We start from the raw sequence: 23,711 nt of genomic DNA, 5'->3' as shown, positions 1-23,711 counted from the left end.
ATCCCTCCAAAATGGCCCACTGGAGCAGGGAGAGAAAGGGAAAGGACTCCCATGGATTCTGAGCACAGGGAGCCAAATTTACTGCTAGCAGGGGCTGAAATTAAGAAAGGAGTGTGGCAGGAGAAGTAAAATGTGCTGTGTAAACTGCTGGGTTCTGTTCTGCAAGAAAAAAGTCCCTTAGTGGTAAAATATATGAGAAGGAAAGAATCCTGACCCTCAGAGCCTGTTCCTGCCACCAAATAAAGGTGGCCACGCTGAGAGCCCGAGGTGAGAGCACCCCATTCATGCCCCCTGCTTGGCACCTCAGCCTGGCAACACAAAACTGCACTTGGAGACACAGAATTCCATCTCTGGGCAACTTACAGTGAATGAAAAACAAAGGATAAAACAGTCCTAAAAAAACAGCAGCACGAGACCAACTTTCTTTTATTCTCTTCTTTCTTCATAGTAGTAAAAAACAAAATTGAGATATTTTAATGAGTTTTACTGACAACTTGACAAGATAATCCTTAGTAAATGGTATCTTGAGCAGCACTCAAAACTCCTCTTCTGCTTCTTGCTTTAGTGTGACACAAAGATGGAGGGGAATTGAGTCCTTTCCATGTTCAATGCAATGCAAGAACCTGTTGCTTGTCCTCCAGCATTTCTTCCTCCTCATCCACTTGGCTTTCATCCCAGACCCTCAAAAGAAACACACCATTTTCAGCACCTCAGACTCCTCAAGTGACTCTGCTTTGAGCCTTCATGGCAAATGTTCACATGGGAAGAAGTAAAAGGCCCCCAAAATAGTTTTGCTGCAGATTTTGCCAGTATACACATTTACAAGTTGCTATATTCATCTTTTCCCCTCAGCTCTTGCCATAAATCTCTGAATCAGCCAAATTGACATAGCATGTCATTAACCTAACAGTGTCTTGCTGATTCTTGCTAATTATGAGCTCATATAAGGAACCAATGAGACACAGAACTTTGGGGAACTTATTTTTTTTCCAGTCACCTCTTTAGTGTCCTGGGCAAAATAACAGACAGATCACAGAAAATGGTGAGTTAAAGTCTATTGGCTCACCTGCTCACAACTGCTCTTTTCAAAGAACCAAAGAATTCAGATGATTTTTAAGAGATTACTTTATAAATCTCAGAGCTAATATATTTTAAAAAATTAAAAATTTATCATTTGGAGTCTCAACAACAAAAATAAATCCCTTATTTCTTAATCTGAGCTGGCTCAGAACTGGTTTAGGACACCAAGATGCAACACAGGTCATGCTGATATTTGTAAGAATGTAATCTAGAATCAGAAAGTTGAGACAGGTTTTATTTCAGCTCTGACAAGGTGTTTGAAGTCATGGAATCCCAGACTATTCTGAGCTGGAAGGACCCACAAGGATCATCGAGTCCAACTCTTCAGTCAATGGCCCACACAGGGGATTGAACCCATGACCTTGGCATTGTTACAATCAAGTTTTAACCAACTGAGCTCATCTCGGGGTGTTTGGCACATTGAGCATTTTAAAACACCATAAAAACATCCTCAGCAAGTTTAACTTACCCAAAAATAGCACCCGTGTCGTGCTCTTTTAGCTCCAGGTTTTGCTGGAAATCTGTTGCATTTCCACAGATCTCCAAGTGTTTGCTGGAGGAGGTTCCACCTTCAGGAGTTAAACTGGGATGTTTTTCAGGACCTGAAATGTTTTAGGAACAAATATGAACAAAAAATGCAGTATCTCCACTATCAGTTTAAAAAAAACAAACCACAGTATCAACAAAAACTTGCCACTAAAAGACTCAAAGCAGCTCTAGCTGATGAAGAATGTCACTACAAATTTATTTTGCTTAAGAGTGTGAATTTATAGATGTTAATAAAGAAGTTACAAATATATTGGAAAGTGGTACCTCATATTTCAGAAGCATCTCTCAGAAAAGAAATATATGATTTAAATATTATGCACAATGCCAGAAATCTGGGGGAGGGAGACATTGTGAATGTGTGTAGAAAGCTTAAAACTTTGGTTCCTTCCTTTAATTTAAAACAGCATGAATAAAATATAGACACTTTCAAATAGTTTTCTGGGATTCAAAATTGACAGTTTTGATTTCTGCACACAGGATTATTTAAATTAAACTGCCAAACTGGTTGCTTATGATGAAAGAAATAATGTGAGCTACATTTCTTGAGATGGAGACAGTCAAAATTGAGAAAGGTAACAAAAAAGAGCAGATACAGTTATGCATTACTTGTTTCTTTGTTTCTTACAGCTCCTGTAATAAGAGTTATTTCAGTAGCAAAGGAATCCTTTATTAGGTTACACCCATATTGTACCAGAGACTGCAAACAGTAATACATAAACTTGTTCTAGAGAGTTTATTCCCTAAATATTCAAGTTAAGAGGGGAGCAATGGAGAAGAAGCAGAAGTAGAAACGAAGCACAATAAAAAGAATTAGTAGCGATCATTGAAAACAGGTAATTTGTAAGTGAAAAGCTCATCTTTATGCAAACAATGCCATGTGTGTAAGCCATGGCACCAAAACACAAACAGAGAGATCAAGACATAAAAGGGACCTCAGGAAACACAGGAAACATTAACCTAAGTAGGTCCTTACCTGCCCTCCACAGCCCCAGCAGGGGAGAAAGTTCCTTCTGAGCCTTGAAACCCCTGGAAGGTCCATTCAAGTGACTCTGTAAGACACCCTGAACCACAGAGCCATCAGCGTGTTCACTGCAGCTCCTCTGAGCCACCCACTGCCCATCTCCTGAGGGGAGAAACATCAGAGGAAAGGATTGGCAGGTTCTGTGCCAATAAAGAAGCCATGCAATGAATTTTCTACACACATATAACACACTAAAAGCTTAATTTCAAGTCATACACCTGATCAAGTTAATAATGCTCACAGATCATTTCACATGTTGTTTCTTATACATCATTAAAAGCAACAAGAACCTTCTGGAACCAAATTGTCAGGGGATATAAATAATTATCTAAATCTCTGGCACCAGATTGATCTAATTTACCTCGAGGGAGCAAGTTTATTTATCCTTCCACAGCACCAATTGTGTGCTGGCACAAGTTACCCTGAATGACTTCCTAAAGTGAGCTTGGGTGGAAGTCACAGGGAGGGAAGGAGGTTTTACAGCAACAGTGAGAAATATGGGTATTTTTGAGGATTTTATTCATATGCCAGTACCTGGGAAAGGGAAGCTGCTGTGCCCAGGGCTGGAGGCAGCAGCCAGGGCAGAATGTGCTGCCAGAGTTGCTGCTCTGGGCTCTGCAGCTGCACCAAAGAAACCTTCGAGGCCCCGATATGGGGTGGAAATGGATTTCTGTCTCCTGGCTACATCCTGTAACTTGAGTAAAACACAGAGAGGTTGGGAACAGCAAAGGAAACAGGACATTTCATCAAATTAGATTAATAAAATGCTTATTTCATGGAACTTGGAATGATTGACAGCCTTCTAGAGTAGATATTCATGAGGATGATGTTTTTGTAAAAGATAGGCTTTAAAATCTTAAAACTTCTCCTCTTGTGAGAATTTGAGTCTATTCTTTCACTGTGGACATGAAAAGCAGTTTTTCTTTGTTTTCACTTTAGTGCACACCAGTGAGAGTAATCACAGTTCAACAATGACTCCAAATCTATATCCCAACTTTTTCTGATTTTTCACTTTCAATTTTACTTTGAGCCAAAGAACATCTGAGTAATTTAGGTCAGATAAGAGAACCTACAATTTTTGGTCATTCAACAGAGAGGTGAAATAACCTCACTATTAACATGGTAAGAGCTGCTTCTCCCCCAGCACCTTTTTTTTCTGCCTGAGACTAGTCTGTTCTTTTTTTAGCATGAACAGAAAATTGGCAACACAAAGTGGAAAGCACAGAGGCCTTCACTCCTCACACATCAAATACAGTAGGAGAGACAATCCTCTAATTAAAACTTTCCTCTGGATGGCTTTGGGGTGAAGTATCTGGAGGAGAACAAGGGAAAGGGGTCAAGTATTGCTTGGCAACCACACAGCTCTCACCACCCTCCCCTGATTCAGGAACAGGCTGTGATGCTAAAGCAGACCAAGAAATATCATTTCTCTATTTAGCAATTAAAGACATAACAACTTACTGCTGAAGATTTCTTCATTCCAGGCAGGCCCAGCCCCTGCCTGTTGCAGCCACTGCCCAGTTCTGGTGGCCCTTGGCTGGTTTGCTGCAGTTGTGGCTCAGGGGGGTTGTTGCTTCTCAGCTCAGCAGGGTCAGACACCCCCTCAGGTGGTTTCCAGGGGCCCAGAGATTCCCTCTCAGTCTCTGCTTTAATGCTCTCCTTGGGCACTGCATTCTGGTCCAGATGGCTGCAGACAACCATTTGTTCTACAGGAGTACAACACAATCATGAAAATAGGACTATTCTTAATGGAAATGAGTATGAATTTATAACCTGCAAGTCCACCAGGTTTCCTTCATGACTTAAAATGTAAAACCTCCATTAAAGAACTGCAATAGTAGCAATTTTATAAGATCTCTTTAAAAGCAGTATAATGGTTTGAAATACATCCTCTCAGGCTGTGAATGATTCTGCAAGCTGCATTTCTCTGTTTATACATGACACAGGCATTTAATTTTTAACCCTGTGCCCACAGAGGCACATAAATCACATCTCATTAGGCAGCTCCTGTTTGTTTTTCTCACATTTGAAGACTTAAATGAGCAGTTTCTTAAACTAAACACAAAGAGAACAAGTGCCAGGTCCTTTGTTTGGTACTTGCAAGAACAGGAAATGCATTACCTTTACATTCTAACTTATTTCTTAATATTAAAAAGTGGTTATTTAGGATAAATAGTGATAGTTTTAGGACACGAGTAAGACCTGTGGGATCCTTTAGAATGCCAAAAAATAAAGCTGTGACACTTTCATGGAGATTTCCCCCACAGGCACCAGGCACTGGATTACTTACACACAAATTATGATCTTTCAGGCAGAACAGGTAATAATTGATAGAATTTCTCTACCTATCTATACAAAAGCATTTTTACACATCAAAGGGACATGTGTTATACATTAGACCTAATACAGATAAACTGACTTGGTGACCTGCTCTATAATGGGTTTATTTTCAGTATCCAACTCATATTGGGGCAGCTCCTCCCTCAAATCTGAGCTCAGAGAAGCAAATTACTGTCCCAGAGGATGCCCATCATTTCAAAATCACTCTCACAGCCCAGGAAATTGTAATCAAGGCACTTGATAGCTCAGAGGGTGGTACATAACTTAATGACCTTTCATTATTTTTCAGGCAACCATCATAGTTGACTCTCACATCCTAGATGAGAATGATAAACTTACACATTTATGTCTGTTGTACAAATAATAACTTTTCAAATTTACCTTGAGAAATTTCTTCAGAAGGAACAGGATTTCTGTCAGGAGGAAAAGGTAAAAACTACTGAGTGTCAGCTGTGCAAGCTAAATGACAACAAGACTTTCTCATGCAGTTTCTCTTGGTGAAAGGTCTGGTCTGGAACTGCTGAACAGCTTTGAGGGAAAGATCAGAAGAATAAAATATAGCAAAACAGGCCCCATCTGACCAGTTTGGGGAGATCAGAAGAACTGCACATGTATCAGTAATTATTAGGGCTTTTATTTTTGCCTGGAATTACAAGGTTAGTCAAGGGAGAACATGTGAAAAGAACACAACACTGACCAATGCCAGATTTGGGATGGGAGTTCCTTAGGAAAGAGGAATTCCACATGTAATTCAGGGCAGGCACATGTAAAGAAATGTATCTTTCATGGGTTCACCCTGGAGTGATCAAATAAATAAAATGAAGACATTTCACAGTGATGCCTCTCTAATTACAGCCAATTAATATTCTGTAGTGGCTTTAAAACAATGTACAATCAATGACTCATACAAGTGTGGCTGACTGCAAATGAAAGCCCCCAATTGTTCCTCTTCTCTTCTCAGAATTCTGCATTTCTGATACCTTCCACACTGCTCCAGTGGTTCAGTTTTCTCTTCCTTAGCTCCATTTGCCACCACCAGATAGTTGGATGATTCTTCCAAGTCCGTGCTATGAGACTAAATAAAACACAAAAACACCCACACTCAGCAACAGATTAAAATTTAAAACAAACTCAAGTAACTCAAGTGATTAAAAGCTTGAAGACTTTATGTCTGTATAATTTCTATTTAGTACAAGTCCCTGGACACAACAGGGAACTTTTGGACAGATAAATTTTCCACATTTGTATGGAAAAGATAAACAAAGCAACCATGTTTTTCTTACTGGAAATCATTTAACTGTTGCTACTTTAAATATTTAACAGATCAAGATTCAAAAAGTCACTTCAGATCACTGAAGATTTATGAAGTCCTTTATTCCACACTTACACCATCAAGGAACTCAATTTTCAAAGAGGACTCTGACTCTGCACTTTCAGAAGTGTTGGATTCTTCCACTCTAAAAAGAGATGCCCAAAATCTCTTCATCTCTTCAACTAGGAAATATAATTAATTTCATGCATTTAATTTTTTCCTGTTCTAGATACACTTTTAAAAATGCAAACTTTTATTTATTATAAAGTACCACAAATTTCTCCTTTCATTATTGTTACTTTAAGCAGAATTCTTTTAAATATGCATCTTTCAGCCATCACAGAAAAAAAAATTCAAGAAAAAGGTATTAGATTCAATAAACAGAAATCTATTACACCTGATAAGTCATCCATATCATCATCATCATCATCATCATTTCCTTCTCCTCCTCCAGTCACAGCCTGATGGACACTCAGGGTTTGCACAGGCTTTAAATCTTCCATGCAACGATCAGAAATTTGATCAACAGGAGTTCTGAAAAAGGAGAAGAAATCAGCCTTAAAAGTTGTAATTCTGTTATTTATAAAACATCACAGTCCTTAAAACAAAGGGAACAAACCCACCCCACTCTTTACTAACATTAACTCCAGCATGGAGTTGGACCAAGGGTTGGACTTGATGATCTCAGAGGTCTTTCCAACCCAATCCATTCTATGACTGTATGATTAACTAACTCTTCCTCATGTCCTTGAGATGACCTCTCACCCCAGAGACTAAAAACAACTTTGTAACATTTCTAAAAGCATCTGGAGCTTGTGCTTCTTTTTCTCTAGAAAACTCCTATAGCAAACACCCCAAAATCAAGCAACAAGTATCATTGTCAGTCTTCAATTCTACAACAAACTGAGAGCAAAGAGAATCCCTCCAAATGCTCCCTCTGCAGTAATTCTGAACTACTGAATCTATAATGGTTATTTTATCAAAATAAACCACTCAGTATACACTCCCCTTAACTCTTGATAATAAATCTAATATTTTAACAGTTTCAATGAGATTTTTCTTAATGTTATTAAGTATTTCTGACTTCTTTTATTAGCACCAGCCATTTCAACAGTACCTTCTGTATTTCTTAAGCAAGAGTTTCTCCATGTAGCTCAGGCCATCCTGCTTGAATTCCACATGGATCGGTTCCTCCAAAACAGTAACACTGGTCTGGACCTCACAAATCCCCACAGATTCTATGAAAAAAATTAAACAGCTTTTCAGACCTTGAAATTTGCTATTTACCTGCATTATTCTTGAATGAACATCCCACTGGTGGGATCCCTCACTGAGTCTGCATAAATCCAAACTTAAATGGCCAGCAGGATTTTATTTACAGAACACAGTCAGGCATGGGGGAGCCAGGAAAAACTCATTTATTACAGATTACTACACTGGAGGCATGGGGGACATCCATGACTCCAAAGAGAAAAATCCCACCATATCACAGGAAGAAAGAAAAAAAAAAGGTCAGTATAATATTATTTTGTACAGAAATACACAGAACACAAACACCATCCAGGGATAAGAGGAACAAGAGTAGCTTGCACAGCTCCAAGCAGAAAAGGCAAGCAAAAAAGGTCCTTTGATTGTACATACAAATCCTGAGCCCTGCACATTCTTTGCCTCAGTTAAAAGCTGTGACTTTGTGCTTGAGCATTGCAGCTCATATTGAAGAGTCCTGTGAGAAACAACACCAGAGAGAGGGAGGGGCATGAGCTGAACAATCTGGCCAATGCCCCAGATCAGTACAAAAACTGGGATAAACACTAATCTGCATGTTATTAAGATCAAAAAGCCTTCATAGGCTGATGTGATTCATAAAGGAACACAGAGAGAAAACTAAGAAAAAAAACATTTACTATTCCAAGAGATCTCCCTTCACCAGTCAAAAACCTGCTATTTCACCCAAATGGCTCTTAATGTATTTAAAATCAAACCAGGAGCAATCCTACCTGCTGGCACCTCACTGGCTGGCAGGTGTTCTCTGTGAGCACTGCTGCCCTTTCTCCACTGAAGCAAAGCTTCCTGAAAAGCCTGTGCAGATTCCTCCTCATTATAGGCACCATTCAGCAATAATCCTCTGTCCTCATTTCCAAGGCCTGTACAGGTGGATTCTGAGGGTGGGTCCTAAATCATAACATAATTAACACAACTCTTGTGATGCTGATCCTCTCCCCAGTTCCACCCCAGAGCAGCAATGCTTTCAGGGTCAGCTGTGGAAATGCAGCACTTGTTCCTGGGCTCAGCCAAACAACTGGTGCTCAGCATCACAGGTTTTATGTCTTGCTCACAACTCAATTGGAACATTTTATCAAGAGCTAAATAAGAAGAAACAAAGAAGTTTGTATAAGCAGCCACACAAAAAAACTCCACTTCTAAATGCTTCCAGTGGCAGAGAGCAGTGACCATGGGTAGGATATTCAGCCATGGATAGCCCACAGCCCACGGAGAGGACAGATTAAATGAGGCATTTTATACAGCATGTCTCATTTAAACAAATTTATGAGCTATGAGCTTTATTAATGAAGCTCTACTTATTGAAGCTTCACAGTAGACAGGAGCACATCTGTAGAGGTCAACAAGAGGGAAATGGTCATTTAAGGGAATATCACACATTAAAAAGCAGTCCAGGGAAGTCCAAAATTTAAAGAATTAGATGAGATTGACTAAAAATGCTACAAAAGGAGAATAACAAGAGTTCCACTGGGATTTTGCTGATTTGCAATCTTCATTAGAAAAAATGAAATTACTGTGGAAAGTTTTGATTACCAGCTCCTGAATGATTATCAAATGAAACCAAGAAGTATTTTATGTTCATCCTTTCCCTACACACAGAGAAAGACCAGAAGGAAAGACCCTTTCTCTACTCAATCCCAAAGTAAAGCACATGTTCTTACCACAAAAGCACCAAAGGTACAGGAGGAGAGTGTAATGAGAGAGAGTCCAACATGTCAAGAGCAGCCACTACAGAACCAGACCGTGCTGACACCACACCTCCTTCACCTGCTCCATGCTGTGATGGACCCAGCCCCTTTGCAGTGCTGGTTGCACCTGAAATGGTCCCCGTGACCCTGAGCATGTGGACTCGACTCACAGAATCAGCGAGGTTGGAAAGGACCTCTGAGATCATCGAGTCCAGCCTTTAACATAACACCACCCTGCCCAATAGACCATGGCACTCAGTGCCACATCCAGGCTCTTCTCAAACACCTCCAAGGGTGGTGACTCCACAACCTCCCTGGGCAGCCCATTGCAATGCCCAATCACTCTTTCTGTAGAGAACTTCTTTCTAATGTCCAGCCCAAACCTCCCCTGGCACAGCTGAAGACTGTGCCCTCTTGTCCCACTGCTGGTTTCCTGGGAAAAGAGACCACCCCACCTGGCTACACCCTCCTGTCAGGGAGTTGTAGAGAGCCATAAGGTCTCCCCTGAGCTCCCCTTCTCCAGGTTAAACACCCCCAGCTCCCTCAGCCACTCTCCATAGGGCTCGTGCTCCAGTCCCTTCCCCAGCCTCGTTGCCCTTCTCCAGACGCTCTCCAGCCCCTCAGTGCCCTTGCCAAACTGAGGTGCCCAGAACTGGGCACAGCACTCGAGGTACTGGCACAGGGTATGGTCCTTGTGACTCGCCCTGAGCCTGCAGACACCCGACCCACTCAAGAGCTGTTCCTTTTCCCTTCTCCAGCTCCCTCTGCTCCTTGCGCTGCCCCTCGGGATGGGCACGGCTGAGTGCGCGGCACGAACGCGTTTTTGGGAGCAGCAGGAACACCCGAGAGCAGGCAGGGCTTCTCCTGGCGCGGGGCGGCAGACCGCAGTTCAACCGGTTCCCAGGTCAGGCTCTCCAGCGCGGCTGGGAGCGCATCTCGGGGATCCCCCGGAGCTGGGAGCCCATCCCGGGGATCGGCTGGGAGCTGGGAGCGCATCCCGGGGATCGGCTGGGAGCTGGGAGCGCATCCCGGGGATCGGCTGGGAGCTGGGAGCGCATCCCGGGGATCGGCTGGGAGCTGGGAGCGCATCCCGGGGATCGGCTGGGAGCTGGGAGCGCATCCCGGGGATCGGCTGGGAGCTGGGAGCGCATCCCGGGGATCGGCTGGGAGCTGGGAGCGCATCCCGGGGATCGGCTGGGAGCTGGGAGCGCATCCCGGGGTTTCCCGGGAATGGGAGCGCTCCCGCGGGGCCGCAGCGCCGCCTGGCGGACATTCCCGGCGCCGCTCCCGCGATCCCAGCGCTCCTTGAACATCCCCCGGGAAACACCGAACCACGTTCGCACGGCTTTGCTGCACCATTCACTAATGGGTGAGCTTTAATGAAACTGGGGAAGGGCATGGAAAACGAAATAATCAAAGAAGCAAAATCCCATTGTCTCTGACGCCAGAAATTCCAAATCCACGGGAAGGTTTTCGTAAGGAAAGCCACTAAAAGACATGCACAAAATACCTGTTCCTTTTTCTTTGAGTGTTAGCAGCTCCAACTGGTTTAATTTGCATAAAAGCAATGGAAATAAATCACAACAGGTATTATGGGGCGGGGGGATCATTCTAAAGACAGGCAATGTATTTTTAGAATAAAAATGTTATTTTTTTATTGAACAGTGGAACTATTCTGTTTGCTCAAGTTACTTCAAAAATCAAACAGTAGGAAGCCAAGTTGCTCTTTACACTTGCAAAAAGGCAAAATTTAGTAAATATAAATCAGTAATTTCCACACTACCACAGCCAGCAGGTACCAGTTGGAAAGCAGTCACAATTCAGCATGTGCCCTGGTCCTTACCAAAGGATTTAAAGTTACAAAATACTCATGGACTACTCATTTGGCCTTATTTTCCTGTAACCTTGTGTCTTATTTTAAGAGTGTTGTTGTTTAGTTAAGAATGAACCTCCTTCAGTCATGTTTACATCTGTGCAAATTAATAAAAATACAGCTTAAAGAAATCCTTTAAGTGCTGCCAGTTAAGAACTGGCCACAGTCCTGGTAACAGAATCATTTCATCTGTTTCCTTCAGGGAGATCAGTTTATAAAACCTCCCTCTACCTTAGAGGCACCACAGAGACAAAACCTGGAATTAATGTGGGTATCACCAGTGTATTTTGGGAAACAGATGAGAACAACTCTATGAATTTAATTCCAGACAGAGAAGATATTTAACTAAGGCAGAATCAAATTAAACTCAAATATTTAAGTATTTTTCTACTCTTTTAAGTTGCTGCATAGTCACTGTGGCACCTCAGCCTGGGCAAACCCAAGGTAATTCATTGTAGGACATATTCCAATATATAATAAATATACCTACCATATATAATAAATGTGTCTCCACACTGCACAAAGCAATTATATGCTTATATTGTGTTGCTAGAGAGTCCTTTTTAAACCACTTCCTTACCAGCAGCACCCTCCTAAATTCAGACTGTCCACATGCTCTCCCCTTCACTTCAGATTTTGTATGAGCTATAGCATTTTCCACTTCAGGCTTAACTTTTCCTTTCACTGGCTCTGGGAAAAAAAAATAAGAAAAAACCCAACTAATCTGGTTTTCCAGTCTCTGATTTCTTCATTGCTTAATTGCAGCAACCACCAAGAGCAGATAATCTACCAGAAACTGGTGAAGTTTTATTTAGTTTAGAAAGATGTCTTTACCTTGAATGGGCTCTTTGAGTATTTGCAACTTCACTTTTCCTGAAGAAACCTATATGGAAGAACATTAAAACTCAGATATCCACCAGTGATGTCCCAGCACATAAAACCTGCACTCACATCTATCCATGCTTGTGGGGGCAGGTCTTAGCCTGTTTTTCTGCTTCTTCTCCACATGATCCTTCCATGACTCAGCATCCCAATAACTAATAATTTTCATCATCTTTGCTGCTCAGTTTTCCCCTGCAGAGAGTCCACATTGTGTCCTCACTTCCCCCCTTGTTTTAATTCCACCCTTTGGAAAATTCTGCCCCACGCATCTCCTCAGCCATCAGAGCTGAAATCTGAAGTCTTTGAAGCAGCAACAGCTTTGAGTTACTCATCTCAGAGAAGGGGAAAGAGAAGGAGGTGGGTTAAAGAAAACCTTTTCATTTTATTGGAACTGAGTGTGTTGGCTGAGAAGACCTTCTTGCCAAACTGCTGCTGCTTCAAAAGACTTCAGACAGCAACTGTGACAGCTCAGTCTGAAGTTGTCACTGTCTGGTTTTCTCTCCACACTTCTCTAAGCTTTATTTCAGCCACTTCCAAGTGGTCTCTATTAATTAACAGCTCTCAATTCCACGCAGCACCCACAGCATGACTTCCAGAAAAGACTCATAAGAGAAAACTTTCATGTCTCACTCAGTCCAATTTGTGCCTCTCCAGACACATCCATGCCTGCTAAAGCAAAGAGGAGGCATCTCCAAGTTGAATTACTTTGGATTTGGGGATCCCCTACAGATTTTTTGTACTAATTCACAGAACAAGGGAAGAACATGAGCTCTGTTATCACAACTGGTATTTTAACAGCACTTGTGACCATTATTTGCTGACAGATACACCTAATACCTGCTTCCATGATGGATAAAGCCTCAAGGACAAGAGCCTAAGCTATTAAAATACACTTATTTCACCAAAGAATGAAATACTAAGACCAGCCTGTTACAGCTGGAAGTGATAACACTCCCTACAAGGTTCAGTCTTCAGCTACTTACAAATTTGACCACCTTTTACCATTCCTACATGTCTGCCTTATCCTTAGTATTTTCTAAGATTTTGAGCAAAATTGTTCTTGTCTATTCCAAAAGGAAATAAAGAAAATACCCCACTGATTACTTATTAAAAAGAAAACATATTTCAATAATACAGCAGGAAATTTCTACATCACTCCTTGTAGGTCTGAATAAGAAGGTCACAGAACAAAAGTCCAACAAAAGACAGAACTTGCACTCAAAACTTCCCCCAAAGCCTTGGATTTCAGATTCATGATGGGCACTAGACAGTGGAAAGGCAGGATGCTGCTGACTTCCATCATACCTCTGACACTCTTACAACATTAAATCTGCACAAGCAATGATGATTTGCTATCACAATTAAAACCCCACCAGAACTTGATGTTCCTCCAGCTCAAAGGGAACCATAAGCTTGGCATGGAAAAATAAACAATCAGGAATTTTACTCAGAAGGTGCTTAACCTTTTATTTGGACAATATTTACAATTCTCATGTTCTGCAGCATAAATCTAGTTGTAAATCTTGGTTTGTTTTAAACAGCTTTACTTGCAAATATAGTTTAATACCTTTTTCCAGTTTTCTTTAGTTTGTGACAAAACTTGGGCTTGGATGGTCATTGGTCCTGCCTGTCCAGATTTCCAGTGATAAGGACTTAATTTCCTGTGAACCAAGAGTAAGAAAAAACTCACAAATTATGTCTTCTATAGGCAAGAGAAGCATTAAGGCTTTCCTTTAGGTTTTTTAATATAAACAGAGCATCACAAAACCAAATACTTCTCTAGAGGATTATCAATTCCCCAAAACAAACACCTCCTCTCCATTGAAACCTGCTCTCCATCTACTTTAACAGTAGTAAATCTATCAAATGGATAACAAAGTACTGATTTTTAGACCATTGAATTGTCTAAGCTTCCAAATGCAAGAAAATCTCATCAATTCTCCAAGGTTTGTTTTAGAAGAATAAAACCAGAAGTACACATTAGGTAAGTCTTCCTTGTCCCAGTGTAGTCCAGGGCACTCATCCAGCACTGCTAAAATGATGCATCTCTGAACAAGCTGGGAGCAAACACAATTTCAGTGATAGATCAATTTAGATATTGATTCCTATGATGAACATGGGAGATGGTGGGGAAGCATTTGAGACTAAGGGAGATGAAAAGCTTTAGTACTGCATCACACAGTGCTGGGAGACACTGAGCAAGGACTCAGGGACTGACCTGCTGTTCTACAGATAACCAGAGAGCAAAACAAACTGAAGTAAACAAAACAAAGGGTAAAGGAAACAGAGGAGAGAAGAGGGACGAAGGCCAGGCTGGATGGGGCTTAGAGCAACCAAGCTGTCCCTGCCCATGGCAGAGGGTCGGGAACAAGATGGTCTCTAAGGTCCTTTCCAACCCAAACCATCCCATGATTGGCACCACTTCTGTCATTTGAGCTCCCCATGTCAAGGTTTGCAGGTACAAGGACATGAGAACAATACAAGAACAACTGCATGAGAACAACATGGGGGGGAAGTGCCACCCACATCTGGCAACCTCCCTCCCCAGGCAATGCTGTCAGAGCTACAGCCCCTGAGCAGCACGAGGGATCCAAGGCTTTGCATCTCCAGTGCCAAAGCACATCAGGCAGAAACACACAGGAATGGAAGCAGATGTTGCAGAGATTTGCCAACATTCAGAGTGAGTCAAAGAGATTTAAACTTCCACCCCAGCATTTGCTTTATTCCATTATGCTTCTTTTCCAAGCCTTGTTGCCCATCATACAGGAGATGCATCTCTGAGAAGATACACAGGGGAATGAAAAACAGAATCAAAGCAATGTTAAGAACTGCATCCTCCTCAGAAACTCCAGAAATGGGACTAAAACAGTGCAAGAAAAACTACTGTCTCCTGCTTTAAAACTAAGGTGACCAAGCCAGCTGGATGGCAGAAAAAGGAGAAGAAAGAATAAGTGAGGGAAAAGGGATCAGTGTCACCTGAGAGTTTAACAAAGCCATAGGGAAGCAGGTTTATCACTGGGAAGACAAACTGGGAGAGAGGAGACTGAACACTATTGTGAATTCCAAACGTGGCAAGAGAACCCATCTGGAGCAGGGGAAGGTGTGGAGGGAGCATCATATTGGATTCCATTTTGCCAAACAGAAATTTAACCTACTTTCTCTCTTCTTTTTCTCTGCTCATGTTGAATTGGAGTTGATGCAATTTCTTCGCCATCTCTTTGTTTTCTTTTTCTAACTGCACTTTCTCCAACTGCAATTCTCTGACAGTTCTGGAGGGGTTAAAGTGGCAAAATAATCATTGGAAATTACATGAAAGTGAGTAAAGTACCTGAAGAAGTTTAAAACAGCAAAAAGGAAAAAAAGAAAGCAAGAAGTCACCGTCTATCTCCCAACAAGTCTGAAAACAGGTCTGGAAAATTTAGGACAAGTTAAGTGCAACCTGCAGGGCATGAGGGTGACAGAGCAACTCCAATATGAGCTGTAGAGTGGCCAGCACAAAAGTGATACAGCTGTTTAATTATATTAAATATTTAATTATATTAAATAATTATAATTATTGAAGTAAACTATCCCAGTGATTTCTTTAGTACTGTTTGTATTATACATTAGATATACAGTTATAAAACCTTTAACTTCATCAGAAAAGAGATTGAAGCCCAAGAAAAGATTAAGGATAAAAGTATAGGGGAAAATGCCAGAAAAAAGCAGACAAAATGCACTTACTTTGTTTTTAATCTCACTGAGGTTCCAGTTTTTGAGCCTGGGAGTATTACAAAATCATTGATGTTCATGATAGCCAGTGTAACTTCTTCTAAAAAAGAGAATTGTGACAATCTACAGTTAGAAACCTGTTGAAATAGGAATTTGATTGAAATTAAAACAGTAAAAAACTCATTACACATCCAAAACATTCATGTATAGGAGAGAAATTGGGCACAGAACTTGTTTATATGAAGTGCCAATAAAATCCTGGAGTAACTCTAATTAAAATTAACTGGGAAAAAAAACCCTTTTTATTACATTTATGATACCAGGGAAAAGACTTTCTTGTGTTTCATTTGGACAATTCCCTAAAGTTGAATGCAAGCAGTTTAATAGTAAATAAAACACAGCTCTCTTGAACCAAACCCACAGAAAGCATAAAGAAGAAAATTGTACCAATGGCTATGAAGCCAAAGCATCTCAACTGACTTGGGCAGATAAATTCCTTGTCACATACAAACTGATACAAAGGAATACAAAATTCACAGAGCAGAGTTAGTCCCTGCTCTAAAGACTTCAAGACAGTGGTATTTCATTTTTTTTTAACATGATGCAAAATTGTCTCCCAAAAAGCAAGTTCACCCAGCACAGGGCCCAGAGTGAGGTGAACTCCCTGGGCTGGAGGTTTGCAGGGTAACCAGGACAGGCTGAGCACCCACTGGGGCTGCTGGGAGGGACAAGGACAAAGAAAAAACCTGGATAATGCAGACTTACAGCTGACAGGGTGCTTGGAAACTCTCCTTCAGCTGTTGGCTCTGCTTCCTGTGCAAGCAGGACCTGCCTGCAATGACAGGGAGAAGCTTAGGGCTGGAATTTTATCAAATGTAAAACAATCAAATTGTCAAAACAATTATTTTTCTATCACATTCTAAGATAAAACAAGATTTTATTAACTTTGAACAGAAGGAAGTTCTTCTCTTGACAAATGTGTGCTAGCAGGACTAGGAACCTGGGCTGGGTTTGAGGGAGCCCAAAGGCTACTTAGTAGTAAAAATAGAGGTAAATGACAGAGGCCACTTCAGCAAGCTCAAGGGGGGAAAGTAGTTAACTCATAGAAATGGCATTTTTAAATTAATTTTAAAATGTTCCACTGGAAGCAAATATTTAAAGAGGTAAGTTAAAAGCTGTGATAATATCAGAGATAAATATCAGAGGTGTTGCTTGAGAACATCAGAGATAAAATGTCCTGGGATTCAGGAACACAGTAATACTGTGTGGAAAGAAAAAGTCTCAAGAAGAAGGTAATGGGATAGAGATAGACCCCTGAATTATGCTGAGAAAATACATGGATATATTTAATAGCTTTTAGAGCATAATTTATTTAGTTAAGAACAGCTGTTAAACACTAAGACTGTAACAGTCACACAACTAAACAAAACCCATGGGGGAAAATGCACCCTAGGCTTGGAAGGCATAATTAAGAATCCATGAGATGGACCTTCAGGAGTGACAGGGAAGTCCACAAAGGCCATCCCAAACTCCTCACAAATAGAGGAGTCATTTAAACACAGACAGGAGTTCCTTTTTTCTGTCTGCTTTTTGTTTAATGAATCCCTTTTCTCTCTCTAACAGGCAACACAATTTACTGATAAGGCAAACAGTAGAGAAACTCAACAACATAAATTAAATATTAATTAGCCACATCCTTTCTGCCTGCTCTTCTACACACACTGGTACTCAAATTTCATCATTCCAGCAGGTTCCTCTGTGCTGCTAATGGATATAAAGTGTCACTGAACAAAAAAACCTGATGTTTTGGCTAAATTAAATTAAGTCAACTTTAAAGCCTGCATAGCTAAATGAACTGGAATTCCACACATCCTGTACCTCAGCTTAGCTCAAATTTCCTTCTAATCAATTTAAAGACAGCTTTATAATTTAAAGACAGCTAAAGATGGGTGCAGTTTATTTCAAACTACAAGAGTTGAACTACAGCAGACTAAATTCCAACAGCTTTCTCACATCAATAAACCCATAAAATCCAAAGGGATCCTACTGTATGTGTAATAGCTCACATCCAATTATTGTAACCATGAACATGGATTTCATGCTACACTGAGTCCTATCCACTTACCAATAATTCAAACCAAACTATTTGCTCTGAAGAAGAATTCTAAGTGTAATAAAGAATTTGTCTGTCATTGCTCCTCACCCACGTGCTGTTAATTAAAACTGAGAGTAGTGGTCCTTCTAAACATTTAACATTTCACTAACTAGTTAAAATAAAAGGAAAAAGAGTGACATTAAAAAAAAAGAGAGAAAGAAAAAGTCCAGACCACACAAACTTTGACTGCATTGCTCATCTGCCAGTCTAAATCCAGCAGTCAGGAATGGGAAGGGGATCTCAGTCTCTCAGGATAAATTCATATTCTCCAGGCCCCAAGACCTGAGACATCAACCATTTCAAACTTTTTAAACCAACTATCCATTTCTATGCCTAAAGCCATATAACACACATAAAGCAAGACCTGATAAACCCAGATTAAAACAGCTAAATGACACTTTTCCTAAGTTATTTTCCCATATTTGCAATTTCACCACCCTTTGGAAAGATGTATTACCTCGAGGGCTGTGAAAAGCCAAGTCCTAAATGTACCAGTTGTGCATCTTCACTGCTTAACCAAGAGCTCCGATTTCAACTCTGCTTTAAGAAACTTCAAACACAGAATGCACGAGCAGGATGGTCTCTGTCCCTCCACGCAGTTTGCTAAAGAAAAAAAAAAAAACAAACAAAAACACTTTACCAAGTATGTTTCTGGGGGTAAATGCTCCTTCTGCACGTTGTGCAGCCACAGCAGAGCCCGGTGAGCTGCAGCCCCAGAGCCAAAGGCACAGGTGGGGCAGCTCAGCTGGTTAAAACTTGGTTGTAATAATGCCAAGGTCATGGGTGGTTCAATCCCCCATGTGGGCCATTGACTTAAGAGTCGGACTCGATGATTCTTGTGGATCCCTTCCCACTCAGAACAGTCTGAGAATACACACGGGGCAGAGTCAGCCCTTGCCTGGAAAGCTCCTCCCAGCCTCGGACTATGCAGAGCTGGGGGCGCGGTGTGTCCGGGCACACACTGGGCACAGGGGCAGGCAGAAAACAAGCCTATAAAAGCCCTATATAAAGCAGCGCGTTTTGTGTTTCCTCTCACACATGGCTCCGTTTTTCAGGAGTGAGGAAAGGTGGGAACTGCCTAGAACTGTAACCTCAAACCGGGAAGTTGAAGGGAAGTTCTGGCCAGCTGGGGGTTGGTCTCTTCTCCCAGGCACTCAGCAATAGGACAAGGGGGCACGATGGGCTCAAGCTCTGCCAGGGGAAATTGAAGTTGGGAGAGCAGAAAAAAATTCTTTGCAGAGAGAGTGCTCAGGGATTGGAATGGGCTGCCCAGAGAGGGGGTGGATTCCCCATCCCTGGAGATTTTTCAACTGAGCTTGGCCGTGGCACTGAGTGCCATGATCTGGTAAAGGGACTGGAGTTGGACCAAGGGTTGGACCTGATGATCTCGGAGGTCTTTTCCAACCCAACACATTCTATGATTCTAAGGCGAGCAGTGATGAGGGCAGGGACCGGCAGGGCCCGGGCACGGCTGGGGACACTCACAGTGCCAGGGGGACCCTCAGCTCGGGGCGGCAGCGCCGGGCCGGAGCCTCGGCCTGGGGGACGGGAACCGCCGGCGGGCGCTGGGGGTCAACTGGGAGGACGGGGAGTGCTCAGCCCTGCGGGGTTGGCCCCGATCCCGATCCCGATTCCGATCGCGATGCCGATGCCGGTCCCGATCCCGGCGCCGCCGCCGCCGTTCCCATGGCAACGCGTGCCGCGGGCGAGCCCATTCGGCGCCGCTCGAGGAGGGGCCGGCCGAGCCCATTCGGCGCTGCGCGGGGGGAGCGGCCGCAGCGCCCCGCGGGTCTGTGAGACTCGTGGAGCTGAATTTATGGAATCTCGGGATTGTCAGGCCTCAGAACATGTTTTATTGAGCTTTTTTCCCAAGAAGAACAAAGGTCTGTCTCAGTGACAGTAAAAATAGTGGCTGGTGTTGTCCCGCTGCTGCTCATATGAGATGCAGCAGAAGGGGCAGGGGGTGCCCTGGAAAGCGCGGAAAGGGGGAATGGCCTCAAATCTCACTGCCCATCCTCACTGGGAGCAATTCAACAATTTCACTGAGCTGTAGAATCCCAGAATGGTTTGGGTTGGAAGGGACGTTCAAGATTGTCTTGTTCCATCCCTACCACGGGCAGGGACACCTCCCACCAGCCCAGGGTGCTCCAAGCCCTGTCCAGCCTGGCCTGGGACACTCCCAGGGCTGGAGAAGCCAAAGCTTCTCTGGGCACCTGTGCCAGGGCCTGCCCACCCTCTGAATAAAGAATTTCTTCCTGATATCTAGTCTGAACCTGCCTCCTTTCCATTTAAAACCATTCCCCTCCTCCTGTCACTATCTGCCCTTATAAAAAATCTCTCCCTCCTTTTTTAAAGCCACTTCCCATCCCATTTCAACCTTTATTCCCAAAGTTCTGCAAAACACACCTCTGTTCATCTTTGAGTCCAGGCTCTTCTGTTTTCTCTCCAACCTATTATTTATTCACAACTCCATCTCTGCAAGAACCAACACACTCTCCCTGCTGATTTAGTGCCACACTTTAAGCAGCTAAACCCAAATCAACCTCACAGAGTGTGAGGAGGCTTCAAATACCTTTTCATAGCAGTTATCCCATTATCCACACTAACCTTTAGTTGGTGCTCAGCACCCAGAGAGCTACAGGGCTCCTGGTGGGGTTTAATTTTTCAGGAAAACTCTATTTCTGCCCACCCTGTAAATATGTGCAATTGCAGATTTGTGCATCACACCTTGGCTCTCCCAGACCAGGAATTTCTGTACCTGCCAATAAATAATAACTGGCATGACATCCCCTCAAAGGATGACAAGAGTAAAGGTTTTTTTAGTCATATTGTTTCAGTTTATTTGCTTCGAGTCTCGTCCTCCTTATGTTGGTGGCTACACCATTGTTTATAATTGAAGCAAAACAATCCTCACAAAAAAGCTGGCAGTTCAGGAGAAAGCCCTCTGTGATCCAAGCCAAGCTTTAAGAAGTACAAAGTATTATCTGTTTGAAATTTATGCACTCTAAGCTGTATTTCATTTGGCAAATTTGCATTTGTCCCATATGTATTCAAGCCAGGAGGCAAAAAATAACTTCCACCGTTTTTCTTGCCTGTGTAATCTGTCTGGCAGTAATTTTCCTTCATCATCCTGGTTACAGTACACTTTGCAAGATTTTACCCTGACAGGCAATTTGTGTGGAGAGCCTTTGGAAACACATATGGATTTATGGATTTTTTTGATCTTCAGAAGGAACTGTAGTTTGCATAACGTGCATTAATCTGAAAATATTCTGTATTCTGGGCCTGATTTGCAGTATTGTCTTGCAGCATTTAAACATGTTATTTCCTGTAGAAAAATCATGTTCTTAGTAGCCAGATGAATCTAGTTTTTAATATTCTATAATAATGCCTCACTGAAAGGTGTTGTTCATGGGATGCTTACCTGTCATTTTTAGAGAATGTAGAAGCAATACAATATTCTGTATAAATAATATACAATACTCAAGACTACTTTTAATTACAAGGTGTCTGCTGGGAAAAATGCAGTTCTAGAGGTAAGATAATTCTCTGCAGAAAAATTGGCATTCAGCTTCCAAAACTTAACTGATTGCTACTGACTTTGTGAGCTTTGGATCAAGTGCTTGAGCTGGAAGAGCATCAAGAGCCTGTTTTGTTGAGGTTTGGCCCATTAGATTTACACTCGTGGGAGATGAAGTCAAGCAGGAGTTGATGGTGGCATTTTATACATCACAATATTTATAATTAGATTATTTAACTTTCAGCCATTTTATGTGTCTCCTCTGGTGTTCAGTTCTATTTTTGTTTGGTTTTTTTCCTTGGATCTGATTTTCACAAACATAATTTCCTGTTTTTGCAATCAACTTTCACAAACGTAGATCACACAAAATAAACCAGTGCCTGCCTAATTTCTACCAAAGTCACTTTTACTGAAAGTAAATGTAAAGTTTATATGGAAAATAACAACTGAAATTCAACTCAAATCCATCTGGTGGAGTTGTGCTATAAGTTATAAACCTTCTGTGTTTCTTAAGGCTGTTCCTGTTGCTGTTCTCTTCCTTTGTTCTCCTGCTGCTCCTGACAAGGAAACCAGAGTTATTCACTTTGTGGGGTTTGCCATCCATGTTAAATTATTGTTTAACTGTTCTTGAAACTCTGTTTTTAAAGCTGCAGTTGGAGGGACCAGCTGAGCCCAGAGGTGACTGAATGACCAAGGCTGACCAAGGCTGACTTTTAGGGGTTTGTTCCAACCCACAATCCTTTGATGTGCAATCCCCTCATCTGTTTCAAGCTCCAGGTGAGGTCCCAGATCAAGATTTCAAGCTCTCTGAGGCTGCAGAGCCCTGAGTTATGTAAATTCTGGAAATGCAGAAGGATGACAAAATATAATTTGATTTTTTCTCAAGCTGCCTTTGATCACTTGCCACAAAGAGTCGTGCAGTTCACATTCCACTTCCATGTCCATTTACCAAATGGTTTTAAAATCTCATAAAGCAGAATTTGCAGGAAATGGACTTTTACTTTGTTCTTATGACCAGGAAAAACAGAAGCACCATCATTTTATTAATCTGATGACTGGCCATGGCCACTAATACACTTCCAATAAAATCAGGGTATTTTTAGTCCTTGAGAGGAGATTGTGTTACTTATTAGTAGTGAATTATTTGCTCCATTTTGTCAATACAAGAACCTTGTTTTCCCTCTTCCTCCACTATTTTTGGCTGCAGACACACAAATGGAAAGAAAGGCACCAGTCAGATGTCATTCCTTTAGTCCCATCAGATCCCATTTAAGATGGTCTGGAGCATTAAAGCTATTTAAATACAGGGCAACCCCTGAGCAGCTTAATCCCCTTTGCTTCATAGGACAGGGCTGGTTCAGTTCATGGGGAAGACAAACCCAAGCAAGGTTGGATTTACTGTCAACTCCATCCTTCACACTTCCCAGAACAACACAGGAATTGTCCAGTTCAGTATTTTTTTTAGCATTCTTCATAAATGGGGATTTTCCTGCTCAGCCAGAGCTCCTTGTTGGATTTCATATTTTGGCCTCAGCAAAGCAAAGGCAGAAATAAAACCTCAAAACATCAGCATTTACCTGATTAAAAGAGATTTTGTTCATTTTGAGGAGTGCTGTGAAGGCCATTCATTAATTTGTGCTTACCAATGCCTTGAAGAAAAACCACACAGTGCCTTTTATTGGCCCTTCTTCCCCCAAAATACAACCAAAAGTATCAAAACTTCAAGGGTTTTTTGTGAGAGCAGGTGAGTTTCAGGTTTCAGCACCAAGTTTCAGGTGGCTCTGTCACCTGCAGCCTCCACAGCTGAAGGTAAAGCAGCTGATACCTCCAAAGAAAAGCACTTTGCAGCAATAAATGGCAGGGATTATGTTCAGTGCTTCCCATCAATGTGTTTTATTTGTTCACTTCATAAGGATAAAAAAAATGAACTTGTCTTAAGCCATTCAGGTTTAAGATGCTTTATGTCTCTGGTTGGAGGGAAAGATTAGCACTTATTAGAGCCTAATCTTAATGATATCCATTTATAAATAGGGCTCCAAATTGTCTAAAATATTTAAACATGATGAAGTGGAAAAACTTAAGACAGCTGGAGACTTCAGAGAGAAAAAAAACCCTGAAAACCTGAAGATTTATCTACAAAGATTAAAGTGGCTTTAATGGCAAAGCCCTAAGAAAATAAAATATCAGAAGAAGGAAAAAAGAAGCTTTTCCTCATGTCTGTAGAAAGCAAATTAAGTTATAAATGTGCTAAAAAGGCTTAAGAAATTATAAATAAACTTAACCATTTAGTTGCTGCTTC

General features: G+C 41.7%; 1 protein-coding gene across 1 annotated transcript; it reads right to left on the bottom strand.

Moving 5' to 3' along the window:
- Positions 1–535: 535 nt before the first annotated feature.
- On the bottom strand, positions 536–18,491 carry ZBBX (zinc finger B-box domain containing). Its single transcript, XM_071566511.1, has 18 exons — positions 18,350–18,491; positions 16,503–16,569; positions 15,750–15,874; positions 15,182–15,295; positions 13,594–13,687; positions 11,979–12,027; positions 11,725–11,834; positions 8,300–8,474; positions 7,420–7,540; positions 6,700–6,836; positions 6,378–6,484; positions 5,971–6,065; positions 5,372–5,403; positions 4,112–4,356; positions 3,185–3,344; positions 2,603–2,752; positions 1,550–1,682; positions 536–681 (listed from the first exon to the last, which is right to left on the bottom strand). The coding sequence occupies exons 3-18, from the start codon at positions 15,815–15,817 to the stop codon at positions 606–608; spliced, it is 1,866 nt and encodes a 621-aa protein (XP_071422612.1). The 5' UTR covers positions 15,818–15,874; positions 16,503–16,569; positions 18,350–18,491; the 3' UTR covers positions 536–605.
- Between the last annotated feature and the right edge of the window lie 5,220 nt (positions 18,492–23,711).

The sequence above is a fragment of the Pithys albifrons genome, chromosome 11 (assembly GCF_047495875.1).
Source record: "Pithys albifrons albifrons isolate INPA30051 chromosome 11, PitAlb_v1, whole genome shotgun sequence".
NCBI lineage: Eukaryota > Metazoa > Chordata > Aves > Passeriformes > Thamnophilidae > Pithys > Pithys albifrons.
The sequence above is the reverse complement of the archived record's forward strand: the minus strand, read 5'-3'. Positions and strand labels throughout refer to the sequence as shown.

Coding starts and splice junctions, on each gene's coding strand:
- ZBBX (XM_071566511.1), bottom strand. CDS start 15,817: ATGAACATCAATGATTTTGTAATACTCCCAGGCTCAAAAACTGGAACC. Junction 6,485..6,699: donor TGATATGGATGACTTATCAG/GTGTAATAGATT, acceptor TATATTTCCTAG/TTGAAGAGATGAAGAGATTT. Junction 2,753..3,184: donor CAGCAGCTTCCCTTTCCCAG/GTACTGGCATAT, acceptor TTCTCCCCTCAG/GAGATGGGCAGTGGGTGGCT.